Source organism: Priapulus caudatus, unplaced genomic scaffold (genome assembly GCF_000485595.1).
Source record: "Priapulus caudatus unplaced genomic scaffold, Priapulus_caudatus-5.0.1 Scaffold198, whole genome shotgun sequence".
NCBI lineage: Eukaryota > Metazoa > Priapulida > Priapulimorpha > Priapulimorphida > Priapulidae > Priapulus > Priapulus caudatus.
Genome location: NW_014577259.1, coordinates 37,427 through 63,651, shown reverse-complemented (window position 1 = coordinate 63,651; position 26,225 = coordinate 37,427). Strand labels below are relative to the sequence as shown.

Below are 26,225 nucleotides of genomic sequence, written 5' to 3'. Positions count from 1 at the left end.
TTCAAATGGTATATAATTTTCCCATTAAAATAATAATCTTGGTGCTAATTTCGCCTGTTGAAAGGGAAGCTTTTTCTCACTCGCGGTGCAGCAGGAACCGCAATAATGTGCTTTACTGTGATACCTACTATGAGAGAGCGACAGCAAAACTTTTTCGGGGAATTGACGAAAAAGCTACAATCGGGAATGACACACGAGTGTGCTGGCAGGGAAAAATATACGTGTGAATTTCATTAGGATTTTCCATGGATTACCCTTCTATAATCCTATGGGTCGTTGGTCCTACGGGTCTACGTAGGCGCGCACACATGCACGCGCGCAGGCACACACGCAAGCACACATGTACGCGCGCAGGCACACACGCAAGCACGCCCGCAGGCACACCGGCACACACAGGCACGCGCGCAGGCACACACGCAAGCACGCCCGCAGGCACACCGGCACGCACGCAAGCACACAGCCACACACGTATATACGCGTGGGCGGCGGCGCGTGCTTGATTGAATCAAGAGTATATAATATAACATCCGTGCAAGATTACGATTTACAGCAATACGCTAGCAAATATATGTAAACGAATATCAGTACCACGAAGGTGAGTGATTAGTGGTCATAATAAGCTGAGGAACGTATACACTTGCTTCTTTATTGGTGGCAAATTTTGATGAAAAAAATCGGTTAAAAATGCGGGAATCGGGGTGTCTCCCTCTTGTTATATTATCTACTCTTGATTGAATGCAATACAGTAAAGTACACACATGCATGCTTAAATGGTAAACACTTGACAGTCACACCGTACCATGAATTCTACCGCGCCGTGGAACCGGCTGCCGCTAGCGGCATAGGCCTAGGCATCGCAGCGCAGCAACGCCGAGCGAGAGCGGCAAGGGGCGGGACCGACCTGGACAATCAATTTCCAGGACGACTTTTTCTTTTGGGGTCGCCCCCGATATCATGTTTTCGGGGGGGGGGGAAATCGCCCGCCGCCCCCGTGTATTTTTTCCCCTGACCAGTGATGCAGCCATCCATCACGGTAGCGACTTCTAACCTTTTTTCTTCCTTGTACTTGTAGACACTGGAGCTATTTCATAAAGCTGGAAGTACAGTGCATATGTTGTGCCCAAACTTGGAATCTTGCCCAATCTTAAGATCGTGCTGCCCAAACTGCGGATTTCCTAGTTTGGCTGACCAATCTCAAGATTGCACACGCTGAAAACAGTCGCTTAAATTCAACTACTCTTAATGGCGATTGTGGCGTATGCGAGCATAACTGGTACAAACTAGGAAGGGATTTCTCTAATACTTATCAAGTTATGTAATATAATCATTTATTATTTTAACAAAGATGCCAAACACATTGAAGAAAGCCGACAAGAACTCATGGTAATGATATTTAACCTAATAATCCTAGATATGTAACAGGTTTTGGCCAATCTGCATATTGGTTGCCCAAACTGCAAATGCGCTGAAATTCCTAGCTTGTACAAGATTCCAAGTTTGGGCACAACAAGTGTACCATCTTTTATCATTATAGTTAGCTAAATGCTTATATTGATTCTTCTGTCTAATAAATATTTCATTATAGTAATATGCTTTTAACACTAATCATGTAACTGACCTGTTTTGAGTGTTTGAATTTGTGAGGGCGCGAAGCGACCGAGTGAGGGAGCATAGCGACCGAGCCGGGGGAGGGTGTGACACCCCCCTCCCGCACAATGGAGATTTTGCAATTATTACACTAAAATGGAGCGATCTGGTGCATACCTTGCAAATTTTCAAATGGAAAAAAAGTTTGTTTGTTTTTTTGCTCGGGGGAGGGGCTCGGAGGGGGTTCGTGCAACCCCCCCCCCCTGGGCTATCCTTAAAAAATCCTATGTTTGCTGTCCCCCGACCCATGATTTTTTTAGTGGGTAGGTAGGTAGGGCTTTTTTGTGAGGCATAATAGTAGTGATGTCACGATCATCGATTATACTCGATCATCGGTTGAACAGTGTCTCGAACCAAGCGCTTGGTTATCAAAATCCATAATCGATTTCATCCAAAAAAATAATTTGAAAAAGTGATGAGAATCAGAGATATCGCTACTATACAAGTTATCCTTTATTAACATACATGTATTATACACACAGTAGTAAACAGTGCAAAACAAACAGTAAACAGGGCTAAACAAGCACATACATGCACACGACGTTACGCACACGCAGGCATTCAACACCCCGAGTAACCGATTGTAACCGATCATCGGTTACTTGGGTCCAACCGATGATCGATTACGAAATTACAACCGATTGACAACACTACATAATAGTTATTTTAAGTCTGTCCTCATGTTTGCCACACATGCTTTGTGTTTCAGTCTTAACTATCAAAAATGGGAAAAAAATATATATAAAAAAATATGGAGCCAAAATGTAAACAAAAACTTTTGGGTCGCGGCTATTTTCGTGGGTCCGGTCGGAGGACAGCAAACATATATAATTTTAAGGATGGCCCTGGCTATGGGCCTGTTTGTATGTTATTGGCTATGTGAACACAGGAAGGTATACAGTAAGGCGTGGTATGCACAAAGTTCATTTGCACCAGACGACGCGTATAACCTACACAACTGAAAGCATTGATCAATATATATACTTTTTGCGTATTTAACCCTCATGTTTGGTGCATGGCTTTTGGCATAGGCTTTGCTTCAATTATTGTTAGTGCGCACTTGGTGTGGTGCTAGTTATCTGCCATCTCCGCAATGCATATTTATGTATGAATAATGACTCACAATCCTAAAAGTGATACTAACCAAAGGCAGTTATTTATCTAACTATCTACTAATAAGATAATAACCTCTAATGGTGAGTTCAGTAAAGAAGAGTACCCTACTGAAGGATTAGAACTAATAAAAACACTGTCACCAAAGAAATTGCTATATATACCTAGAATGTAAAAGTTAAACACCATTTTTCCAAGTTTTTATTTGATAAAGTGAAGACCAGACCAACTGATATTGCAAAGTTTGGTGGAACTTGGCCCGTTGAAATTTATCAGAATTACGTTTAGTGATTCGTGATATATGAACTTGAGCCCTGTGATTTATCACTGCTTGCTTTTGCTTTGGTTTATGCTGCTGTATGTGTAGAAAGAGTGCATAGCAAATAAACTATTTGTTTAGATATGAATATGTTACAAAAAATAGGCAAGTCAGCCATACAGACTGATAAGAAACCTGAACTATATATAGTTGTAAAAAGATAACACAATTTCATAATAAGTTGTTTGCATACCTCCAGTGCAATTTTTTATTTGCTAAATTGTATGATGCTTTTTTTATATGTTTAGTATAGGTTAACTTTTCAACTTCATCTATGCGTATGTGCTACTTTCTCATAGGATATTTACACATTTATTGTCTTCCTCATCGATGCCCATTGTTCGTAGATCGCTACAGCCCATGAGTTAAATAAATCTTAGTGTTTAGTGTTCTATTATTGATTTTTCAGCCGTATCTGTTGGTTAGGTAGTGAGTAGGCATTGGCGTGAGCAATATGTATCTGCGTCGAATTTTTAATATGGGGTGATTTTAAGTTTGCTTAAAATGAAATTATCATTTTGCATGTTATTGCATTCAGGCCTTCATCATAACAGATACAATTTTACCACTTGCAATCATTAACTTTGCATTCTGGATGTTTTTTATAGTTGTGCTAATTGGTGATTCCGGTGTGGGAAAGAGTAACTTGCTATCACGGTTTACTCGCAATGAGTTCAACTTGGAAAGCAAAAGTACAATCGGCGTGGAGTTTGCAACAAGAAGCATTCAGGTATCGTGTTTCCCATCTAGCATAGACATTTCACATGTAAGGAAATTAATCTGTCATCGTTTGCAGTGATGTCCACTGCCCTATCACTTCGCCGGTATTAGCAATTAGCAACCGCGTGAGTTTAATGGAATGCATTTCTATGTTCACATACTTTTTGTGCCTTTGATTAAGGTTTTTAGGTTCTTTGTAATTAAGACTTCCTTATTGTAGTGGTCGGTAAGTGAGTGACTCTGAAAGTCGGGTGAGCTGAGCACTAACGATATATCCGTATATATATCGCAGTATGCTCCAGGCTATGCATGTTGTATGGCCAGCCCCTACTGCAACGACATCTTGGTGCGATGCACCCACTTTTTGCTCCTTGATCAATTTCAGATTGTTTAGATTTTATCCCATCTTTTCTGACTGCTTTAGATAGTATAGGGGAAATATATAGGAATGTTGGGTAATGAATAAGATAACCGCGTTAAAACACAGTTCTCACAAAGATTGAAATTATTGTTGAACTTTTAAAGCTGATACAGTGGTCCCACTTTATCGAGTCATCACGAAAATGTTGGGTAATCACGAAAATTTCCTGATTTTCTCCCCCTTTTGGAGGATACTCTCCACCTTTTGCACGGCCCAGGGTTCTCCCCAGGATGAAATTGAAACAGGGGGGAGGGGGAGGGGAAACTAGGGGGGTCCGGGGAGTGTTTTTTTTTACCTAATGCGTAAAATCGCTACCACACCATAGACGGTATTTGGGGTACTTGTATATATATAAGATAGCCGAGTCGGTTTATAGTTAGTTTTAGGGGTTGGGACAGGTTGACTGTTTGTACTTGTTTGTGGTCTGCAGTGCATGCGTAGTGTAGGACGTTTACGCATTAGTGGTACCGTAAAAATACACGCGTCCGGTGGCCTGGTCGAATGGGAATTCTTGACGATCGATTCCCGCGCTTTCAAACTTTTATTGTGGTGGAATTTAATCGGGGCGGAGGTAATTTAAACGGGGCGCAACGATTGAAACGTGGGGGGAGTTTTCCCAAACGGGGCGGGCGCGCCCGGTTTGCGCAACGTAGAAAGGGGCCTGCGGCCCGGGGTATTGCTCTAATGAAGATTAAACGTTTATTGACGAATGAATCAAATCAATCACTTGTTTTATTTATAGAGGAGATATATCTCTATGCTCAAGCCAAAAAATTTCATGGAATTTCCAGCACCTAATTATGTTACCACACAAATTTTGAATTTTTATCTAAAAATTGTATTTGGGATATTTCTCAATTACCAGAAAGAGTGACTGGATACAAACATTTTTGTTACATCTTAAACACAATATGTTCAAAAATAACGCATCAGGATTTTTCTGACATATCTACTGAGAAAAATGAAAAATCTATGAAATTTCGTGGAAAACCTTGAGAGTACCCTTAAACAGTGAACACACAACAACTTGCATACGGATTGTTTTAAAAGATGTGTCATTGAAGCAATGTGCATCCATTTATTCGAGGCCTGATAAAGCAGGAACTACAGTACCGCATCTATCGTCTGAGCTGTGTTGTGCTGTATGGGACGTGCTTGTACAGCAGGCATGCTGTATAATAATGGAGGTCGTGAGTGATGATGACACCGGCCACGCACCTTTTTTCACCATCCGCTGTATGTTGCAGGTTGACGGGAAGACGATAAAGGCACAGATATGGGACACGGCCGGTCAGGAGCGCTATCGAGCCATCACTAACGCGTGAGCACTTGTTTTGCGTCTGGCGGACAGGCACATCGAAATATACACGGGGAGAGGGGGGTCGGGTGTGTTCTGGTGCTCACTGAGGATAATTGGAGCGTACGCACGCCTGGATGTATTGTGTATGATTAACGACATTTGGTTTGTCGCAGCATCAAAAGGCAACATCTATGTTGTCATGTTGCAGTTAGTAGCCTCATTGAAATCGCACATCGTTTGTTAGCTCGAATGGGGTCTCGTGAGCGCCGTAGTCTTTGAAAAGTGTTGCATGCGACGCGGAAATGGCTCGTGCTTCATTAGAAGGCGCAGCAGCCAACGTGCTCGAACGAATGCAGTGAAGTACTCTACTCCAACACTTTTCGTCGCTTCTTCCGCGAGCCTTGATTAGGAACGAGAACGAGGCGAAAGAGAGTGCAGACGATATTAGTCAAATCTGCTGCTTCGTGCGTGCCTGCTGGTGCGTGTTCCCATCGCATCCTTTGCCTGTGCTCCCCTTGCACGTGCTGACACTGCCTCTGATCTCTGACGTCTGCTGCCCACAGGTACTACAGAGGTGCCGTCGGCGCGCTGCTAGTGTATGATATCGCTAAGCACATAACGTACGAGAACGTCGAGCGGTGGCTGAAGGAGCTCCGCGACCACGCCGACAGTAACATCGTAATCATGCTCGTCGGCAACAAGAGCGACCTGAGGCACTTGCGGGCGGTGCCGACGGACGAGGCAAAGGCCTTCGCAGGTTTGTGCGCGCGCTGTGCGTCTCCACGCCTCACTCGCTCCATGCCTCGGGTCACTATTAAAAAATATTTGTTTGCCCTCACCCGACCCAGGCTAAAAAGTTTGGGTAGGTAGGTACGCTTTTCTTTTCTTTTTTGAGGTGGGTCTTTTTTACAAATTCAGCATGGCGTCTACATACTCGGGTGTGCTTGTGTGGAGATACCTTTCATGTTGAATGTTTGTTTTGCTTGGTACATATAATGTATTGCCTACAGATTTATATAATGTACAGTGATAGATACAATGTAAAAAAAAAAAAGAATGGGAAAGATCAATTATAAGTTTTTGAGTCGGGCCCCTTTTTGGCGGGTCGGTCGGGTGAGGGCAAACAAACAATATTTTTTATTAAATCTCTCTAATCTGTCTACTCACTCTCTTCCTCCCACCCTCTCCTCTCTCTGTTCCTGTCTCTCTTTCGCTCTCGATCTCCTTGTCTCCCTGTCTCTCTCTCACTCTTCCTGTTTTGATGTCAGGGTTCTCCAAGCTTTTTCATTATAGCATTGCGTGTGCTGCCTTTACGGTCCTAGTTGCAAATCGCCGAAGGCGGTTTGCATGCTAGGGGGGTCTGGGGGCTATGATATTTAGCATGGCGGCTATGATATTTAGAGTGGCGGGTGCATTTTAGGATGGCGGGGCTCGACGATAGCCTGGCGGGCCGCCAGGCTATAAGTGCTCTTGGAGAACCCTGGATGTGATTGGGCTTTTCACATGTGAGTCGTGTCTCTCTCCCTCCCCATGTCGAGACGACAGTGGTTGTGTTCACTTGTGAGCTGTGTCTCTCTCCCTCCCTATGTCAAGACGACAGTGGTTGCGTTCACTTGTGAGCTGTGTCTCTCTCCCTCCCTATGTCGAGACGACAGTGGTTGCGTTCACTTGTGAGCTGTGTCTCTCTCCCTCTCCATGTCGAGACGACAGTGGTTGCGTTCACTTGTGAGCTGTGTCTTTCCCCCTCCTCATGTCGAGACGACAGTGGTTGCGTTCACTTGTGAGCTGTGTCTCTCTCCCTCCCCATGTCGAGACGACAGTGGTTGCGTTCACTTGTGAGCTGTGTCTCTCTCCCTCCGTGCGTTGAAATGACTGCAGTCTCTGTCAACCGCACGTGCTGTCAGGGATCGTGATCATTTTCACAAATGCTGTGAAGCGACGTCGTTATTCCCCTCCTCATTGTTTGATGCGGAATTCGGTGTAGTCGGCATTTGTCAGCGCTGCTAGCATCACAGACATTTTATAGGGGAGGAAAGCTCTAGGAATAGGTGTATTTAAGTTGCAGCGTGCCCTATGTTAGATTTGCACCAGGGTGTTTATTGTACACTAAAAGTACTTACAGAGCTAGTGTATTTTTCATGCATTGCTAATAAAATAGTTGTTTAATCTGCTTAATAATTTCAACAGCATCGTAATCTAACAATGATTGTTACTTTTCAGAGAAGAATAACCTGTCGTTTATCGAAACATCAGCTCTAGATTCAACAAATGTAGAGACAGCTTTTCAGAATATTCTAACAGGTAGGTGATCCTATATGCTATGATATGATATGGCAATGCATTTTTAGGTATTGATCCGGTAGATCAGTGCTTTGATACTTTTGGTTTGGCTTTCAAATTTTCACATATAGTGCTTATTTGTGTAGGAGAGATTTGCCTGCGCATGTGATCGTAGAAAGGGGAATTGTGTGTGGGCATGGTCATGACTGATGGACATTCCACACACTGTTCATTTCGCTGATGTTCACGGACGTCAAATTGACTAAAAGTGGTTGCACAGAATATCTGGCGTTGATGGCAAAAGCGCAGCGAGAGAGTATCCCGAAGAGCGTGCGGCCTAGATCGATGCGATTGTCACGTGCTTCAATTATTCATCACCCTCACATTGCGTGCGTTTGTCATTCAATGTTCATTCACTCCACGTATGCTGCGACACGTGCCACGTGGGGTGGTTGTGCAAACGTTGTTCATTGATGCATCGTGGCAGGTGCGCTTATTGTGTCGAAACTTCAACAGGGTTTGCATGGTATCTTGAAAGTTGCAAGGTTTTTAAAATTACTAAATGATTTTCCAGGCCTAGAAAAGGTTCTGCCATGTTGTAAAATGGGAGAATGTAGTGGTATTTCTGGCAGTTAACTTGGCGGTTTTTATTGAATTTATTTGTTTTTTTTCTAGCTAATGAAAGTTTTAATAGTTTTTATTAGTTATTAATAAATTAGATAATTAAAAATTGTATGTGCCTTGTTACTGGGGATGATTTTTTTTTATTACAATTATAAATGAAGTGTGGGCCCAGCTTATGGCACGAAGCGCCAAAGTTCAAGATTCGTCTTGGATATTGACACTAAAATGGTGCTCTAAATATTATGCATTCTGGGCATGAAGATTCAGAGCAAATATTTTGGGAAAAGAACTGCAAGTCTTTTTGGCAAACGGTACAAAGTCTATGAAAATACATGATGTCACTTGAGTAGGGCGACAGTCAGGTGGTGTCTGATGAAACGTGCACGACGAGTGGCAAATACAAATATTTATTTAGGGGATTCCGGCATACTATACCTTAGTGACAAGAAGTAAAAAAGAAGTACTTCAACAATTTCTACATTTGTTTTTTATGCCATTAACTAGAGTAGTTACTCAATCGTTTTTTTAAAACAGTTTTCAGGTCATTGTCAGTCCATCCAGTCCCCATTGTCATTTCCTGTTTCATCATCATCAGCCGTCATCATCGTGTCTGTTTGAGCCCCTGTTCTATTATCAGCTCCATTATTCTCAACATTTCCAATGCGTTTTCCAGCATTTTATCTTTATTTTTTAAAGTCGGCCTTCTTGACCTGACACCAGGGCTCGAATTAACCGACGGCACCGACGGCAATTGCCTTCGGTGCCTCTATCAATCGCCGTACTGCCCCTGAAAATCCAACCCGACCGACGGCAGTCACCTGCCTTTCCCTGTTGTGTAATTGCCGTCGGTGCCCTTTAATCTACTGCCCTAGTTTCGTTTTTAGTCGAGTCAACATAACACGTGCGCGTGCGTGCTGTAGTTGCAATGATGAGCTTAAAACCGATAGTCGCAGGAGGGAATAATAACAGCATCGGATAATTATTCGCTCCTGATAGCGGGCATGTAAAATTTCTTGTTACTGTACTTCCATTAGCAGAGGGGGGTACAGGGGTCGGTGTTACGGTGTAAGCTTACATGGGGGCATATTGTTTTGTACATTAAAAGCAAGACGATGTTGATGTAATGATTTGTTATGAGTTTTCCTTTATTTTACAAAAGTGCCTTTGTGCCCTTCTCAAATTTTGAGAGTTGCCTTGGTGCCTTTTAAAATTGCCTCTGTGCCCTTCCATTTTAGAGAAAATTCAAGGCGATTTCTCACATGCCCTAAAAAAATTGCCTTGCCCTTCTCGTCGCTTAATTCGAGCCCTGCCTGACACTTTGCTCGTTCCATAAATTTATTACTGGCAATGGATCAAATTCCGTGATTGGCAGGGACAGCATTTTTATGTCATTTTATTCAAAATTTAATTATTTTTTTCAATATATTTTATTTAATATTGATCACAATTTTTATTAGATTGCATTGGATTGTATTACAACCATGTCAAAACCACTGATCTCTATTATACTAACTAGTTAGTGTAATAGAGATCAGTGGTAATTACAATTCCCACATTCATTCCCAATGGTCATCGGCAATGTCAGATACAACACCATGTACAACACATGCTCTCACTGGCTGAGTTCCCAGCCCTGAACCAATGAGAGCCCGGTTTACATTTAACCCAGGAATCAACATGTAAAATGTCCGCCCCCGTGAACGTGCACCAACGTGTTCTTACTCCTAGTCCTAGCAGCATAGATTGAATTAGTTTTCATTCTAGTGGTCAAAAAATGTATCAAAATTGTAAGAAATGGTGAGCGAATTGTAATGGCGTAATCATAGCACTGAAACCGTAGTGATTCCACTGATTATTGCATGTTTAACTATAAAAACAAACCCTCGCATTCCGGGCGACTTTTCGATGAAATTTTGGGGCCCAACATTATTTCTACTCGCCTCGGGCGACTGGGCGAGTGTTAATTTCCATCACTGATGAGTGCGTGCGTGCGTGCGTGTGTGCGTGTGTGTGATCTGCTAACGAGAATCTGTGTGTCGTTGCGTCGCAGAGATCTACAAGATCGTCTCCCAGAAGCAGATCCGTGATTCGCCCGACGAGGAGCACTCGCCCGGCTCGAGCGTGAAGCCCATCCATGTCGTGCCAACGAACGGCGACGCCGACTCAAGAAAGAACAAGTGCTGCCAGTAGCGTCTCCGCCATCGCGGGGGTCGCGTCGCGGTCGCCGACGGTGCGTCGACGCGGCCTCCTATACTTGCTGCCTGGGCGTAAGTAACGTATCTGGCTCTGGCTCTCTCCCCTCCGCACGTGCGCGTACGGCTACCGCCATCGCCGACGCTCTCGCGCTCCGGCAACTCGGCGGTCAATGGTCTGCGCCGACGAACGACCACCGTCGCGTGGGTGGCAGCACCTGTCGAGGGTCATATCGTGCGGCCGGCTCTGCAGGAGTGTTGGTTTGGAGTTTGTCCGCCGAGTTGTTGCGTCTGGCGGACGATTCTGTAGAGCTTGACCGTTAATATGTTGCTCACGGTCAGTTCTGCATGGTTTGGCCGCTAAGTTGCGCAGGGTCCCGGCGGTCAGTTCTGCTCGATCTGACCGCCGGGCTTTCTCCACATGAGTCCGACGATGGTGTGCTTGCGGTCTGGCCGTGAAATGTCGAGAGACGCTACCGCGCGTTGCGTTCGTGCGATCTTCAAAACCGGGTGGATCTAATTATGTGTAAATAATGCGTGGTTAGGCGCGCTCGCGCGTGCGGCCGTGATGGCAGGAGGCACCACGTCACCTCGCGGGCGGTTTTCTCGAAGGGCCGTGCACGCCGAGTGGTCTACGGTGCCCCGTCGGTCCGCGTGAGTGCCGGCTACCTGCATTGGTGCGCGGTCTGACATAGAGTAGGGAAGCGTTGCCCTCCTCTCCGCCATTACCGTATTTAATCAAATTCGATGTATCGCTTCTTGTCGGGCGTTTTCCTATTCCGTGTGCGAGATCGGCGGCGGGCCGCGGAGGAAACCGTGGCGACGGCCGCTCCCTGCCTCGCGGTGGGATTCAGGCGTGGTCACTCGCACCGCACGAGCGCTGGTGCGTGTTTATATGCTTCTGGTACGCGGCTTTTCCTGTGTGGTTGTTAATATTTATGTGTGACTGTGTATCCTGCGAGAAACTAGTGCGGAACCATTACGCGAATTTTTTGGGGGGTGGGTAGGTGTAGGGCTTTCTCTCTCGCGTGCGTGTGCAGTCACGTCTCCTGTCAGATAATCGAATATCGACTAGATTCCGTCGTAGACCGCTGGCCGACTAACAGAGTGTGAACCTGAGGAGGGTGCTGAGGGTGTCTGAGCGGTATAGGTAGGGGGCAGAGTGAGACGGAACGGGCCTATCTCGTGACTGTAACGCGTCTCTCCCGATGCGTACAGTCCGGCTGTAAACATAATTATCGTTATACGAGTGTGCAACAGATGCTGTTTTTTGCCTTGAGTAAATTTTGTTGTTGGGCAACACACCTCGCGAGAGTTTTGGTAGACACGAGGCCGACTCCTGACTAATCGTACGGTGTGCATATGAAGTTTAATATATTACGTGAAATTTCTTATATATATTGTATAGGCGAACTTGGGATGGATAATCGGTGTGTATTCGCTGGTGAGACGCAGTGCGCCTGTGTTGCGTTTCACCCGCAGTAGTTGTATGAATAATTTGTAAGAGAAAACGGATTTGTAAACTGTAAGATATGTTGCTAATCGATCGATGCTTTCCTCCTTGGTTTCTTCGTTTGAGCGCATACGTATGTACCTGCGCATTTTAGCAGCGCGTTTAAAAAACCCTGTGGTGAATGATTTCTATTTTTGTAATAATTCGCGGACGGTTGGGCGCGTCGTCGCCACGGTCGCCGCTACAGTAGTTACGGCTCAGGAGCACTGTTTTAATGACGGAAGGGTGGCGGTCCTCGGCAGCCCTCTAGGTGGGGGCAGGGGTGGGGGAGGGACCCTGAGCGTGTCTGAGCTAGGTGCCCGGGTTACCCCACAGCTGCGCTGCGTGGGTTGCTGGAGTGTTCGTGACGTGGGGCGTGCGTGCGTGCGTGTGGTGGTAGGCTGTTAGGATGGCAAGACGAAGAGTAATGCTATGTAGGTCCGCATGTTTGCAAGCAGCAGATTTGCCTTGGCAGAACTGTGTGTTTTCAAGCGATCCAGGCCATCCCTAACTGATTGATTGTTTGCTGTAGCCCTGCAAGGCTGTTGTCATGATACGATCTTCGTTTCAACTTTGATACGGTGGTTTTACCTCAATTATTGAGTCCAGTTAATTTTAAAACTTGCACGTATGCACGACGACTGCTAGAAATGCACGACGTGCGCAGCCGGCCCCGCCCCTGAAATGCAAACAAAAAATCGTATCAGAGTGGCATTACAAACTAGCAACTTTTGGATCGTTGGGCCGCCTCATTGCTCACTGTACGTACAGCATTCGTAGATAGATCAGCGGTTACTGGGATTACAAAGGGAGACACATCATCGGACAGCTGCCGGCGGCGGATAGCTCCTGCCTGGCGTCGGTGTCTAGCCGCTGTACGTAGTATCGTCGCTGCACTGCCTTTCCTGAAGCCATTCAAAAATCAATAGCATCTGCAGCATCAGTCACGTCGCACGCGCGCGCACATGCGCTGGCAGTTTATTTGCAGGCGCGTGGGCGCGCGCCCGCACGTGCGTGAAGATGGAACGAGAGGGTGAGGTAAACGATGGTGGTTCAACCTGCTCGTGTGCCTTGGTGAGGGTAGCTTAAACCTGCTCGTGTGCCTTGGTGAGGGTAGCTTAAACCTGCTCGTGTGCCTTGGTGAGGGTAGCTTAAACCTGCTCGTGTGCCTTGGTGAGGGTAGCTTAAACCTGCTCGTGTGCCTTGGTGCCGTGCGTGCGTTTGTGCATGCGTGCGTGTTCAGGCACAGGCGTCTTCGTTGCAGAGCTCAACGATTGCTCTCACGTAGCCGTGTTTGTATCGTACACAGTGAGAGAGAGAGAGCGTTGTCCAGATCTACGGTATCGACATCCCAGTAACTAACCTTGCTCTGCGTTGCTAACGCAACGCTGTTGCGTCGCGTCGTGTAAGGCTCTTGTGTGACACCGTAGCGACCCACGGAGAGGGTGGCTCCCACTTATTCTTTCGTGACCGTAGCATCTCCAATAGAAATGGACGCCTGACCCGAACAGGCGAATGATTTTTGGTTCGTTTGTATACAGTGCATTTGCTCAATGATGTGTACATCTCTGGCACACAGACATTCTCTAAAGCCGTTGGTTTCTGCTAATCATTCTTTGTTCTTTGTGTAAGAGGAAAGGGGAGAGAGAGAGAGAGATTGAAATAGAGAGAGAGGTGAAGAGCGAAAAAAGAGTAGCATGAAGGTTTAGTGATCGTGTGTGCAGCACAGAGTGAACAAAGTGCAAGCTTGGTTGCAATGGTTTTGATTGGTTTCAAGTGGGATGTACTGAAAATAATTACCTCTGTCATCACTTTCAATATCTTCCTCACTCATTCACCCTATCTTTGGCAATCGAATTGTCAGGAGTTGGTAGATCCAATAACTGGCCAAATTGGCCATCATTGGAGTGGAACAAATCAAATGTAGCCGTGTAATTAGATTGGCTGGGTTTCCTACTAATCTGTGATGTTTTGAGGCGACAATTATTCATGTCTTCTCTTAGTGCCCAACTGTATGTGCTTCAAGGCATAATTATCTCTCCAAATGTCTCGTCTCCTGTTGACCTCCACAGCCTACCCAGGCGAGTTAGCTGAATATTTATGTAGTGCCGTGGAGATTTTAATAAGGAGATGCATTTAAACACGAATCGTAAACAATTACAGTTTTAACACAACTGACCCTTGGTATAAAGCAAGCATCTTGGCAAAATACTTTAGCAGCTGTGCAGGTTGCTAGGCAATAAGAGCTTCCCCATGAGCTGTTGTCTCCTCATATTGGTAATGTACAACCGGCCTGCCTCCTGGCGACAAAGTTCTGGGGTACGCTGCTATATTCGTAATAGGAACACGTAGGTGTGTGTGTGTGTGTCACGGCGTGTGTTCGTCACATGCATGCAGCAGGTTCGATTTGCATGTCGCCGGAGGGTCGATTCTAAAAGAGACGAGTTCTTCTGTTCTATTTGATAGCTAAAGGTCAGTAGAGAGCACGGCGGTCTTCTATTCCCACCAGACAGCAACTCGAACCGGGTGTATGACTAGCACGAGGCCAGTTAGCTGTGTGGCTGTGTTTGTGTGAGCGTACGTATCAGTGCGTGTGTGGGTGTGCATGCCCATCGTGCAGCAGTGGACAGGGGGATGACGGTGTCGTAAGAGAGTGGTGCGGCGGTCCAGTGGATATTCTGAGCCACGCGCTCGGGGAGTCGACGTGACGATGTTCACATGTCTCGCGATGCGTGCGGTGCGCGTACGAGGGGGCAGTAGCAGGCGGCAGCAGCGCCCCAAGTCTACATCGACTCGCGGCGCGGTGTGCGATATTCATCAGCTATGATGTAATCACGTAAACGGAGCCTTGCAGCCACTCACGATCGCGGAGCAACCTCGCTGAGCTACAAGGGATTGGGTTGTTTTCCGCAGCCGCTCTCCGTCGATAGGCAGGGGTCGCAGACGTCGGCAGAGACGCACTCGTGTCTGTAGGCATGTAGTACAGGTGCACCTGACTACCAGAATGTCTACCGCCTCCTCTCCCACCTGGGGAGCCCTAACACCGCAGCAGCCGCCGCAGCTGGTTGTACGAAAGCTGGCGCGCATTAGGAAATGTTCACGTGTGTTGTTCTATTTACTTTTCATTATCCCGTCTCCTGTCCATATGAATACATTGTATCTGTATCGAACTAAAGAATGAAACATGTATGGCACAACCACCTTACACTATAATAAACGGCAGCGTTTGTATTATAATATAAAATATTGCGTTTATTTTTGTTTGGGCATTGTTGGGAAGTTTGCACACAATGAGTACCCGTCATGTTCAGTCGTCTGCTATCCAACTAACTAACACGGTCAAGCAGGAACTGCGAGGCTCCCAGTGTATTTATAAGTCAACCTAGAGTTAACGGCCCAGAAGAAATGTATATAAAAATGTGTATCAGGGTCCCCACAGCCCTTGAATTTTGTCCTTTGTCCTTGAAAGTCCCTAATTTTAAGCTCACCTTGACATTGTCAAGCTGAGCTATTGCCATGGGTCGTCGTCCGTCATACGTCCGTCACCATTGTGCTACAGTCAATCCGATAACTCTAGGCAACCGTTTGACCGCACATGTTTTGAAATTTGGTATAGTTGTTTACTTGCTATGCTCCCATATTAACGTCCTATTTGAGCCAGCCAGCTCGACGTCCTTTCGAGCCAGCTGCAATTTTTCTGCCCAAAGAAAGAATGGGAATTGCCAGTAGTCAGTTCAGGTTCAACGGATTTTTGCTCATTTTTGGATATGTGAATGAATAAGGTCTAGGGGTTTGTGATAACTTTTAAAAGAAATTTACTGCCAAAGTAGGTGGCGTTTGCGCAATTAATAAGCATATTATATAGACACGCAGATAACAAACGTCTATGGTGTCACACTCGTCCGTCTTCGTTTTACAATATTTCATTGACAATATCTTTTAATGCCAAAATTCCTGCTGGAATAACTATATTTATATATTATATTTATTATTTTATGATATAATGATTTATGCTAAGCAATACATCAAAGCGGGTATAGGCGCAATCTCCATCAGCAAATTGTGATTCATTTTAGCTCATCTGACATAGTTCAGATGCAGCTGTAGAACGCTTGATCGTGGCCGTCGTCAGAGGGTGCCGTGCCGTGCCGTCCGCCGTGCGTCGTCCGTGCGTCAACCAGTTGGGCAGCAAATTTAACACGGCTCGACGTAAACGGTCACGGATATTCGGCACGTCGGGGGATCATCAAATACGAGTTGGATGTCGAAGCGGGGCCAAGGTCAAAGGTCAAGAAGGTGTAAAAGAAGGGGGACATTCACTCTTAGACTTAAGGTATAGGAGGAAAGCATTAATTGCGGCAGCTAAAATCTAAACGGGCTCGGACGGTACGGCTCGGATAGTCGGTGTATAGCATATGGTAGGAAAGCCATCACTGTGCTAAATTGAGGTCACAGGTCAAAGTCAATGGCAGCAGGGCGATTTAGAGCATTTTCTGAGGACATGGTCTGACGGCAGGCGAATTGGAAAAACTATTTTTGTTTCAGCGGTGACGCTAGCATTTTTATGGCTTTATTGACAGGACCCTGGAAATGTCCCTTCCGTGCTGACAATGTATGGCGAAAGAGTAAGTGTCGGATAATCCTCTTGACCTCAAGAGCGAAGGGTTAAACATGGATTTGTTGACATGTTTCAACAAAGGAGTGAACCTGCTTATTGCTATTAGAGGCCCTCCATCACAGGCTCCACCTTTCCCTTGCTCCCCGACCCCCTCCCCCCGCACCCATTCCGAGCACCCCCTCCCCTACCCTCCCCTCGCCCCTACCTCCAAGATAGGAGGTAACAACATGGATTTGTTGACTGTTCTGTTAGCAAAGAATTTGACTGCGGTTTGCTAGTAGAATACTAGGACAGTACACGGCCCCTGCGAGGTGGGGGGTGATGAGGGGGGCTAGCACATGGTTCGACAGTGAACCAATTTCGAAACGCATTAAAGTTTTGATGTTTTACAAACGAAGGTGTATTAGTAGCCTTAAAATCGTATAATTGTCTATGTCATTGCTGATCACTGGGTGGCAGTAATTGCTTATCATGTCACGTATGCCTGCATCTTTTGGTTCATGCAGCACTGCAGTGCTGTGCATGTTGGGGCAGTTTTGTGCCTGCATTAATTGTTTACAGGTGGCAGCTCTCTATTGCAATTTGGGCAGCCTGTAGGCTTGCGTAGGTAAATGGATGAGTGCTTAACCTAGATTTCTGTCTGGAAATAGTTGTTTGCTAGCTACGAATGCAATGGGAGCATTCCAATCTTAATCTAAGAGCACTTAAACGTGACACGCCATCTCGTGGCAACTTTCCATAAACTGATCGCCCACGAAACCATCTTTGAGAAGGTTGCGCTGATACGCATCTTGCTGTGCATTCGCACCTATTTCGGGCGTGATTGAACAGCATTTGGACAAAAAATAACAGGGTTTACTAAGAATCCCACAACTCGCAGCCACAAGAAGTCATCCGCCGTAAGACGTTAGATGAGGCGCTGTGCTATGCGGCAAGCTGTTGTTTATAATGTTATAATTTAATATAAATACGATTATTTATTATTTTCACATAAAAAATTACACATAATTATCGAAGTAGTATATAATGTGGAGTTCTCCGCATATAGACCTTCGTTTCTATAATGTACGTCGATGATTGCTTCAAATTTAAAACACGGACTAGAACTAGACTCGTGTCTCGTCACTCACGCATGTTGCATCGTCGGTTACTTTGGTCTTGCGGGCGGGGCCGGCTTAGCAGTGTCATTGACACTTTCATTCCTTTTGTCATTGAAAGTCCTTGGATATAGGTCCAAGTCCTTATTTTATGTCTAATGTCCTGGAATTTACATTTTTTACCTAAAATAAAAAGCCGGTCTTCATTGCTGGTTATCTGACTGACCCTATACCAAGCAGGGGTGGAAATAAGCGATGGTCCGGGGCCATCAAATAATCAGGACCATCAGATTTTCAAAGTCAATGGTCCGACGGACAATTTAATATTTTGGTCCCATTTTACGGTAATTTTCTTTGAAGTTTCCACGTTTCGATTATTGCTAATCCAGTGTTGACCATAGCAAATATTTGGCATGATGTAAGCTGGTGCGTGATTGGTCAGATTGTCCCTATTCCTGTTTTGATTGTGATGATAAATTTATTGTGAATAATTAAATTTCCATCTCTAATCATATTGTGAAGCCAGGAAATTGATTGCGTGTAAGTGTGCACGGGAATGTATGTGTGAGCGAGTGTGAAAGTGTACGCTAGTGTTAAAATTTTTGTTGAAAAGTGTCCGTGTTAATAACCAACAAGTGCCGCAGAGCGACAGCGCTCATCTGACGGCCAGTGTTCTGATGCTAAACTCACTGGCAAACGAATGAAGAGCACCCTCCCATCACTGCGTTCGCGCTCAGAACATATATATCTAGGATACTACTAATACAGATCTAAAATCTATGATAGCTAGGCTTTGCTATACCGGTAGTGCAGTAATATGGATACAGCTGTGTAACTTTAATGACTTCGCTATATTAACATGTTATCATGGATATGTGTCGAGCGCGAGCGTAGTGGTGGTGGTGGGGGGATACGTGGGGGCGGGGCTATACAACAGCAGTGCCGGCGATATGGTGCTGCACAGTGCACCAGAAATCAAAGATGGCATCACCGCTTCGTGCTGATACCTCACCCAGGGAGTTGCTGAAATCCGAAGTATACAGGGCAGGGGAGAATTTGGCCTCAGCTGTGAAGTTACACATGCTGCCTCAGGTTGCCGAGGCAATAATTAGAAGAAAAGTGCCAGTTGCACCTCGCTGCCCTCATGCAGCTATAAGAGCGCGCCCCCTAATGTTGCCTACCACGCGAGCCATCAGAGTGCAATACACGTGGAGCTAATAGCGACTGCTTTAGAAATAGGTGATTTAAGGAGCGTAGCGAACGCGTGTCAACAACATTCTGCCTTTGCAATTGCGAACGTGCAACTGTAGCCTCACATCCACAATAGCAAAAGCAGTTCATCCTTGTAACAGCAACAAAATCCAGTTATACCCTCCTCTGAGGTCAAAAGTTATCCGACACTTGCCTTTCAGCAAACAGAAAGTAACATCATCGGTCCTTTCATAAAGTATAAAAAAGTGCTAGGTCACCGCTGAAACAAACAAGGCCGGGCGAGCGAAGCGCTAACTACACGCTACTCTGGCCGGGACCTGTGTCGGGTGGGAGGGGGATCTAGTAACCTGTTGAGTCCATAGTTGTCACCAACATCACATACGCCGCCGAAACAGTGGCCAAGCACAGAATGGTATCCAGGAACCTTCTCAAAGAAAGTCGTTGGGATCGTATTAAAAGCGTGCACTAGAAAAGCGGACGTTAAGGCCTTAAGAATTAAGAGGCAGCTCCCATCGTAAGTAGTAGCAACAACTATTTGCAAGACAGAATAGGTAAGAATCATCCAGTACCGTAGCGCAATGCCACAGCTGAAAATAGAGAATGCCACCTGTAACTACTAACGCGCAAAAACACACAGTAATATCACACCACATGCAGCGCAGTGGCCACTGAAGGCAAATAAGTGACATTTAAGCACTACTGACAGTTACAGAAGCCATAAAATTAACGCATACAGGAGCATCAACCTCTTCACCAAATGAGCTGTTGAAAATATTCACTTGTGAACATGAGCTCAACAGCGCAGGCATGTAGTAGATTCTACAGCAAACCCCGCAAGTCAATTCTTCTAACAGTAAACAAATCCAATGTTAAGCCTCCTCCTTTGAGGCAGAAAGGTTATCTGACCGACCTCCTCGCATGTCACAAAAATACATTTCAGGTGCTCATTAAAGCATACAAATCTAGTACACGCTGAAACAAAAAAGTTTTCCCGAATCGCTCGTCAAACCCAGGTCCCAGAATGTCCTAAAACGACCTGACCTCGGACAATTTCGGCACAGTGATGGCTGTCCAACAATGATGCATACATCCGAATACCACGAGCTTAGTCGCATTAGATTTGGCCGGGCAATCTTAAGTTAAGAGGGAGAGTTCCCTTCTTTTACACCTCTTGACCTTTGACCCCCAGCTTCGACATCCCAACTCGTTTTGACAATCCCCCCTCCCCCCGACGTCCCGAATATCGTGACCGTACGTCAAGCGGTTAAGATTTGTGCCCAACTGTTGACGCACGGCCGGACGGACGCACGCTCATGCCATTCTACAAGCTGCATCTGACTATGACAATGCAGCTGCTAATAATTATAGTTTAATAGTCAACCTGTGTTAGAGCAATCACCTTGGGTTAGCAGCCAGCGACGAGGGTTGTCCACCTCTACATGAGATAAGGAAGAGAGTCCTATGTCACCTGCAGCTTGGTTGTGTAAGGTTGGTGTAATGTAATTGCAGGGGAGAGGCGCTGCACAACAGAACACAAACAGGGAAATAATTGCGAAAAAACAGAGACGTAGATACACCACTCGACAAACGATTTATAATATAATATTAATAAATACATTTCTTGAACTTGCGCATCTGGGGGTTTAACTTCGTCACTGCAATGTTACGTTGGTTGCAGTTTTGTATACATTTTACAGTGTGTGTTGCTCTGATACCCATCCCCGCCCCACTCTGGTCCGCACCAACAACTACATACGCAACGTGTCTTTCCCATCGTACACATAGCAGTTAGAGAAGTTACACCAATACATTTGTAAGCGCAACCTGACTGCTTTATGCAACTAGTAAAATACTGAAGTGTTATCATTCGTGGTGGGTGGGGTGGGAGAGGACTTAATGTGCACATACAAGTAATGAAACAAAGCTGTATGATACAAGATGCTGAATGACTTTGTGAAATAATAAAGACGAATCATTAAATGATAGACGATACACAGCAAGCAGCAGCATCAGTTGTTTCACTGCACCACCGATTATGATTAACCGACCTAAAGCATCGTTGTTAACTACATTCGGACGATTTTCATCTTTTGGGGACTGAAAAATCATTTGCTTTAGCAGGGAATGCCTTTGGCGTGCAATAAAAATGGTACGGTAAAAAAGGTACGTGTGCGTAACAAGCCACGGCCAATAAACACCAGTTTCATCCTGATGAACTTATTATGACTCACACCAGTGTTCACGTATTAAAACAAAACAAAATATCGTTCACATATATATTGATTTTACACTACTTCAAATGTCGGTCAATAATTAATAATATATTACACTGCACTGCAACCATCCTGACCATCTTCACACTGCTTCTAGCTTCCTCTATCACTATGACCTGAACATCTCTACACTTGTTTCCAGCTCGCTTGCCACCATGACCTGACCATCTCTACACTGCCTCCTGCCTCCCCTGCCACCATGACCTGACCATCTCTACACTGCCTCCTGCCTCCCCTGCCACCATGACCTGACCATCCTTCTACAACTTAAGCGAATGCGCGCACTGAAGCCTGCGATACCCTCCACATCGCCAACACAATCATACGACCATGACCATTCTCTACACGCCTCTGGCCTCCCCTGTCTCATCCCCCTAAAAAGGAATGAATTAGACCCCTTGGACGGCTCTACCCATTACAGCTCTCACATTCCGCCTTTATCATGTCTGAGACTCGAACATGAACCTAACTCTGGCTCCATATTAAAGCTAGAAAATCCAACACAAATTGCCCGCGATCTTCGCAGACTCAAATAGAACCACGGACTTATTGCAATACCACAAATCTATAGCACTTGCCGCATGATTAACATATACCTGTCTCAACCCCGCTAGCTTACCAAAGAGCCTCGCTGAACATACCTACATGCACTCCACCAATGAGCCGCCATAACTCCTCCCTGCCACACGATATTACCCGCTGGAGCGATGACTATAGCTCCGATCTGTGACAGATGCCTCCCTGCCCGCCTCTATCACATGCGACCTATTTGACCCATACTATACACTGCCTCCTGCCTCCCCTGCTAACCCATGAGCTGACCATACTGCTCACAACCCTTTAACAATAAAAGACCCTGACCCTAGCCAACACCATTCTTGGCAGTATCCGATTGGGCGTACAACACTAAAACATGCCAGCATCGAAACTGCCAAAACATCACATATGCATAATAAAAACAAGAAACACAAAACCTTGTAGCGTCATAGACCGTTTAGAGGGCGTACACAACTTCGCTCATTCCTGCACTCCTCCTGCGCAATCCGTAAACCCTTTAAACCACCAGATCAACCGACCTAAAATCCGGCCTGAACCTCAACTTCCGTACTCACTTGCACTCATCCACATTTTTTATCCAAAAAGCCAGGACCTGACCAGCACCATCAATATAAACTGCCTCCTGCCGTCACCCTCTCCGCAACCATGACCAGCTGACCCTATACTATACACCGTGCCTCCTGCCTCCCCTCAACCTATGACTGACATTCTCTACAACTGCCGCGCGTTGCCTCGCCTCACCCCTCCACCAGAAAATTGACCTGACCATCTCTACATCTAGTCATCTCTGCCTCCACATCCCACCTCCCTGCCTACACAGATAATGGATGTAAACCCGACCACATATTACGTACTCCACAACTGAGCCTTTCCTTGCACAACCAGTTCGCGACTCTGAAACGGTCTGAGCTCTAACTGCCACCTATGACCTGACCATACTCCCTACAGGAACCTCCGGCGTCTCTGACGCCCCCACAGATCCGCCCGTATCGACAACCCACTGTACCATGACCATACGCTTCAAGCAACCACTGACTCCGTGCCTCCCCTGCCACCATGACCCTGACATCTCTTACAGCTGCCTCCTGCTCCCTGCCACCATGACCTGACATTCTATAGCACGCCTATCCTGCTCCCTTTCGCGCAATAGCCCTGCCACCTCATCCTTTGAGCATTGTAATAGTGACCACAGCTAATTATAGAACAAATGCACTAAATTGACAATAAACTAATCTAAACTATACAAACGACCTCCCTGCATCCCCTTCTACCATGGGACCTACCATACTCACACTGCCCGGTGTCCTGCCACTCCCCTGCCCTGATGACCTACCATCTCTTACAGCTGAGACTCCTGTCCTTCCCTGCCACCTATGACCTGACCATCCTAACACTGCCCTCCCTGCCTCGCCTGCCATACCTCATGGACCTGACCATCCTATAACACTGCACGTTCCTGCCTCCCACTGCCACCAAATTTCACCTGACACATCTCTACAAACTGATCCTCCTTCCTCCCCTCATCCAGAATGACCTTGACCACTCTACACTGACTCCTGCCTCCCCATGCCAACCGATGACTACCATCCCTACACGTGGCCTCCTGCCATCCCCTGCCAACCTATGGCACTGATCCATCTATAACACTGCGCGCTCCCGCTTGCCACCATGACCACTGACAATCTATACACTCGCTCCTCACCCAGACCATGACCATTCTATATCACTCGCCTTCTGCCTCCCTCTGCAACCATGTACCTGACATCTCTAACACTGCTCCTGCCCTGCCCTGCCACATGACCTGACCATCTCTACACGCCTCCTGCTCCCCTGCTACCATACCTTGACCATACTCTACACAACTGCTCCTTGCCTCCACCTGTCCACCAAATTAGACCTGAACCCATCTCGACACTCGCCTCTGCCTTCTCCCTGCTACATGACCTGACAAATCTTACAACTACGGCCTCCTGCCTCCCCTGCCTAACAACCATGACAACGACCATCTCTATACACTGCCGCCTGCCTCCCCTGCCACCGATGACCTGATACCATCTACACTGCCTCCTGCCTCCCGCCCCATGAATCCTGACCCATGCTCTACACTGCCTATCCTGCCATCCCCTCCACCCATGACGCTGACCATACTTCTACAACTGAGCCTCCGGCCTCCAGCTGAACACGAATGACATCGACCTATCTCTACAACTAACACTGCCTCGCTGCCTTCCCTCTGAACCACCATGACCATTGACCATTAACTCTACACTGCACTCCTGCTGCCCCGTCCCCTGCCACCATACCGACCGATCTAGACACTGCCACTCCTCCATCCCCTGCCCACCTAGACTTGGACTGCATCTATACACTGCCTCCTGCCTCCCCTGCTACCATGACCTGACCATCTCTACACTACCTCCGGCAACCTGGCACATAGCTGCTGTGATCGATAGAGATCAGGAATCAAGACCACAACTAGTCGTGCAATACTCGTGCAATACTCATGCAATACGATTGTCTGCACACACAAAGCTTGCACATATTCAGCGTGGGAAGTCAGAGAGATGGGGCAAGCAGACTACGTAATAATGAGTGACGGTGGGCGAACCAGAAAGACCTGTACATGTGCAGTCAGTCCTAGTTGTTACAGTAAGCTAACAGGAGAGAAAAAGAGTGAGGACAGAGTTTACTATGCTGTATCTATATGCTGTGAGTTGGGTCCACGTTTCTGCATTGTGCTTGTGTATATATTTCATGATGCTAGCCGTGTGGCGCGTCGGTCATCATTGCGTCTGACACTGCATGCCGCCGGCCTGGCGCTGGTGATCCTCATCGTCGCTGTCGTACGCGTTGCCATGGTGACGCCGGTGTTGATGCGCCTGGTCGACTGACACGAGGTTGACGTGCTGCGCGTCGTCCGTGACAACTGGCTCCTCAGCATCCGGTAACAACCGCTGCGATGTAAGAAAGCGTTGATTACTCGTCTCATTTGCAATCGCTGCACGTAGTAGGGGATCCGTGTACGCGACGCTTGCACGGCGTCGATTAGTATGCCAAAGCACCAAATTAGCACCGACACATGCTGGCAAATTATTTGGAGGGCTGGTAACATTGACAAAACACCGGCCCTCCGAGCCGGTGGTTTCAGCTGTGTTAGCGACTACCTACATTTGTATTTATAGTATTAATGAGTAAATAGCCTACATTACTGTTTCACCTGAAGGATACCACGCCATGATTTATCAACATTTTACAAATTTGAAATCGAGAATGCAAGCATGAAACATGACATTGATTTTACAAACAAAATTTGTATGGGTAAATTATGGTGAGGGCTGGTAAAAAATTGCTGTTACCAGCCCTCTGGGCTGGTACAAAAAAACCTGAATTTCATGCCCTGTATGCTGAGATACTCTACAGAAGCCACATGTCATTAGGGATTAGATACGGAATATGTAGGACGGTTTTACGCATGTAGCAAGCAAGGGAAAAAAGTGTAAAAAAATAAAAGATAAAAATATAAATATATAAAAGATATGAATAATAAAAGCTATAATAAAAGATATAAATAAAAGAGCCTACCGCTAGTTGTGCAAGTTTCTCAGGGGGCAGGAAGTTATCTTCGGGAAAGTTGACAGCAAACTGGATGATGAGCCGACCCTTCTCCAGCGGGTTCCTGTACATCGGCATTCCCTCACCTATGACACACTTGATGTCTCCGTGTTTGACGACCTCACCTGTGTTACGGAAGCAAAGCAGCGGGTGAGCCAGGGTAAAAAAACACGGAGAGCGATGAGCGATTCGCTCTTCAAACCTCCAAAATCGCTCCCGTGAGGCTCAAAATAGCTCCCGTAAAATTTTTGACAAAATTTTCCCACAGACTTCGAACACAGAAAAAGAGCTCCCGTGAAAAAAAAAAATTCCCCCCTGCATACGACACACGCCAACCAACACCACGTGGCGCGCTACCGACGACGTCGTCGCTCACCAGGAATGGATGTGATGACGAGTTCGCGTTCGTCGAGCGTGCGGATGACCTTCTGGAAGCCGCACAGCGCCTCGACCAGCTCCAGCTCCAGCTTCAACAGCAGGTCCTCTCCGTTACGCCGGAACGTCTCGTGTTCCTTCTCGTCGAGCACAATGAGGATGTCGCCGGGCTCCAGCCCCGGCTCCTGGTCGCCCTCGCCCGAGAACTGGATCTTCTGCCCGTCGCGCATGCCTGCGTGGGAGAGGCGCGGGAGCGTGAGGCGCGTGCACCGCGGCAGGAGTGTGTGTGCGTGGGTGTGTGTGGGAGAGGCGGGGGCGTGAGGCGCGTGCACCGCGGCAGGTGCGTGCGTGCGTGCGTGCGTGCGTGCGTGC

At 46.5% G+C, this 26,225-nt stretch overlaps 2 protein-coding genes and 1 long non-coding RNA gene across 4 annotated transcripts in view; 1 reads left to right on the top strand and 2 right to left on the bottom strand.

The window, feature by feature from the left end:
• The window catches only part of LOC106807173 (ras-related protein Rab-11B), a 29,742-nt gene that overhangs the window by 1,821 nt on the left and 1,696 nt on the right, over window positions 1-26,225 (top strand). Inside the window, exons 2-8 of the mRNA XM_014809443.1 lie at window positions 3,688-3,809; window positions 5,468-5,541; window positions 6,084-6,277; window positions 7,741-7,821; window positions 10,475-10,624; window positions 13,477-13,485; window positions 23,630-23,631. Of these exons, the coding sequence (XP_014664929.1) occupies window positions 3,688-3,809; window positions 5,468-5,541; window positions 6,084-6,277; window positions 7,741-7,821; window positions 10,475-10,614 (611 nt within the window). The 3' untranslated portion in view covers window positions 10,615-10,624; window positions 13,477-13,485; window positions 23,630-23,631. The remainder of the gene's footprint in view (window positions 1-3,687; window positions 3,810-5,467; window positions 5,542-6,083; window positions 6,278-7,740; window positions 7,822-10,474; window positions 10,625-13,476; window positions 13,486-23,629; window positions 23,632-26,225) is intronic.
• Window positions 20,604-23,432, bottom strand: LOC106807174. 2 transcript variants are annotated; one of them, XR_001393631.1, is made up of 3 exons: window positions 22,628-22,642; window positions 22,089-22,125; window positions 20,604-21,565 (listed from the first exon to the last, which is right to left on the bottom strand). It is a non-coding gene; the product is annotated as an uncharacterized LOC106807174 (long non-coding RNA). The 2 variants fall into 2 exon arrangements; XR_001393632.1 differs by lacking the exons at window positions 22,089-22,125; window positions 22,628-22,642 and adding an exon at window positions 23,410-23,432.
• LOC106807172 (dnaJ homolog subfamily A member 1-like) overlaps window positions 24,233-26,225 on the bottom strand; it is a 7,339-nt gene continuing 5,346 nt past the window's right edge. Inside the window, exons 6-8 of the mRNA XM_014809442.1 lie at window positions 25,855-26,085; window positions 25,449-25,603; window positions 24,233-24,820 (exon numbers count right to left, since the gene is read on the bottom strand). Coding sequence (XP_014664928.1) covers window positions 24,650-24,820; window positions 25,449-25,603; window positions 25,855-26,085 — 557 coding nt within the window. The 3' untranslated portion in view covers window positions 24,233-24,649. The remainder of the gene's footprint in view (window positions 24,821-25,448; window positions 25,604-25,854; window positions 26,086-26,225) is intronic.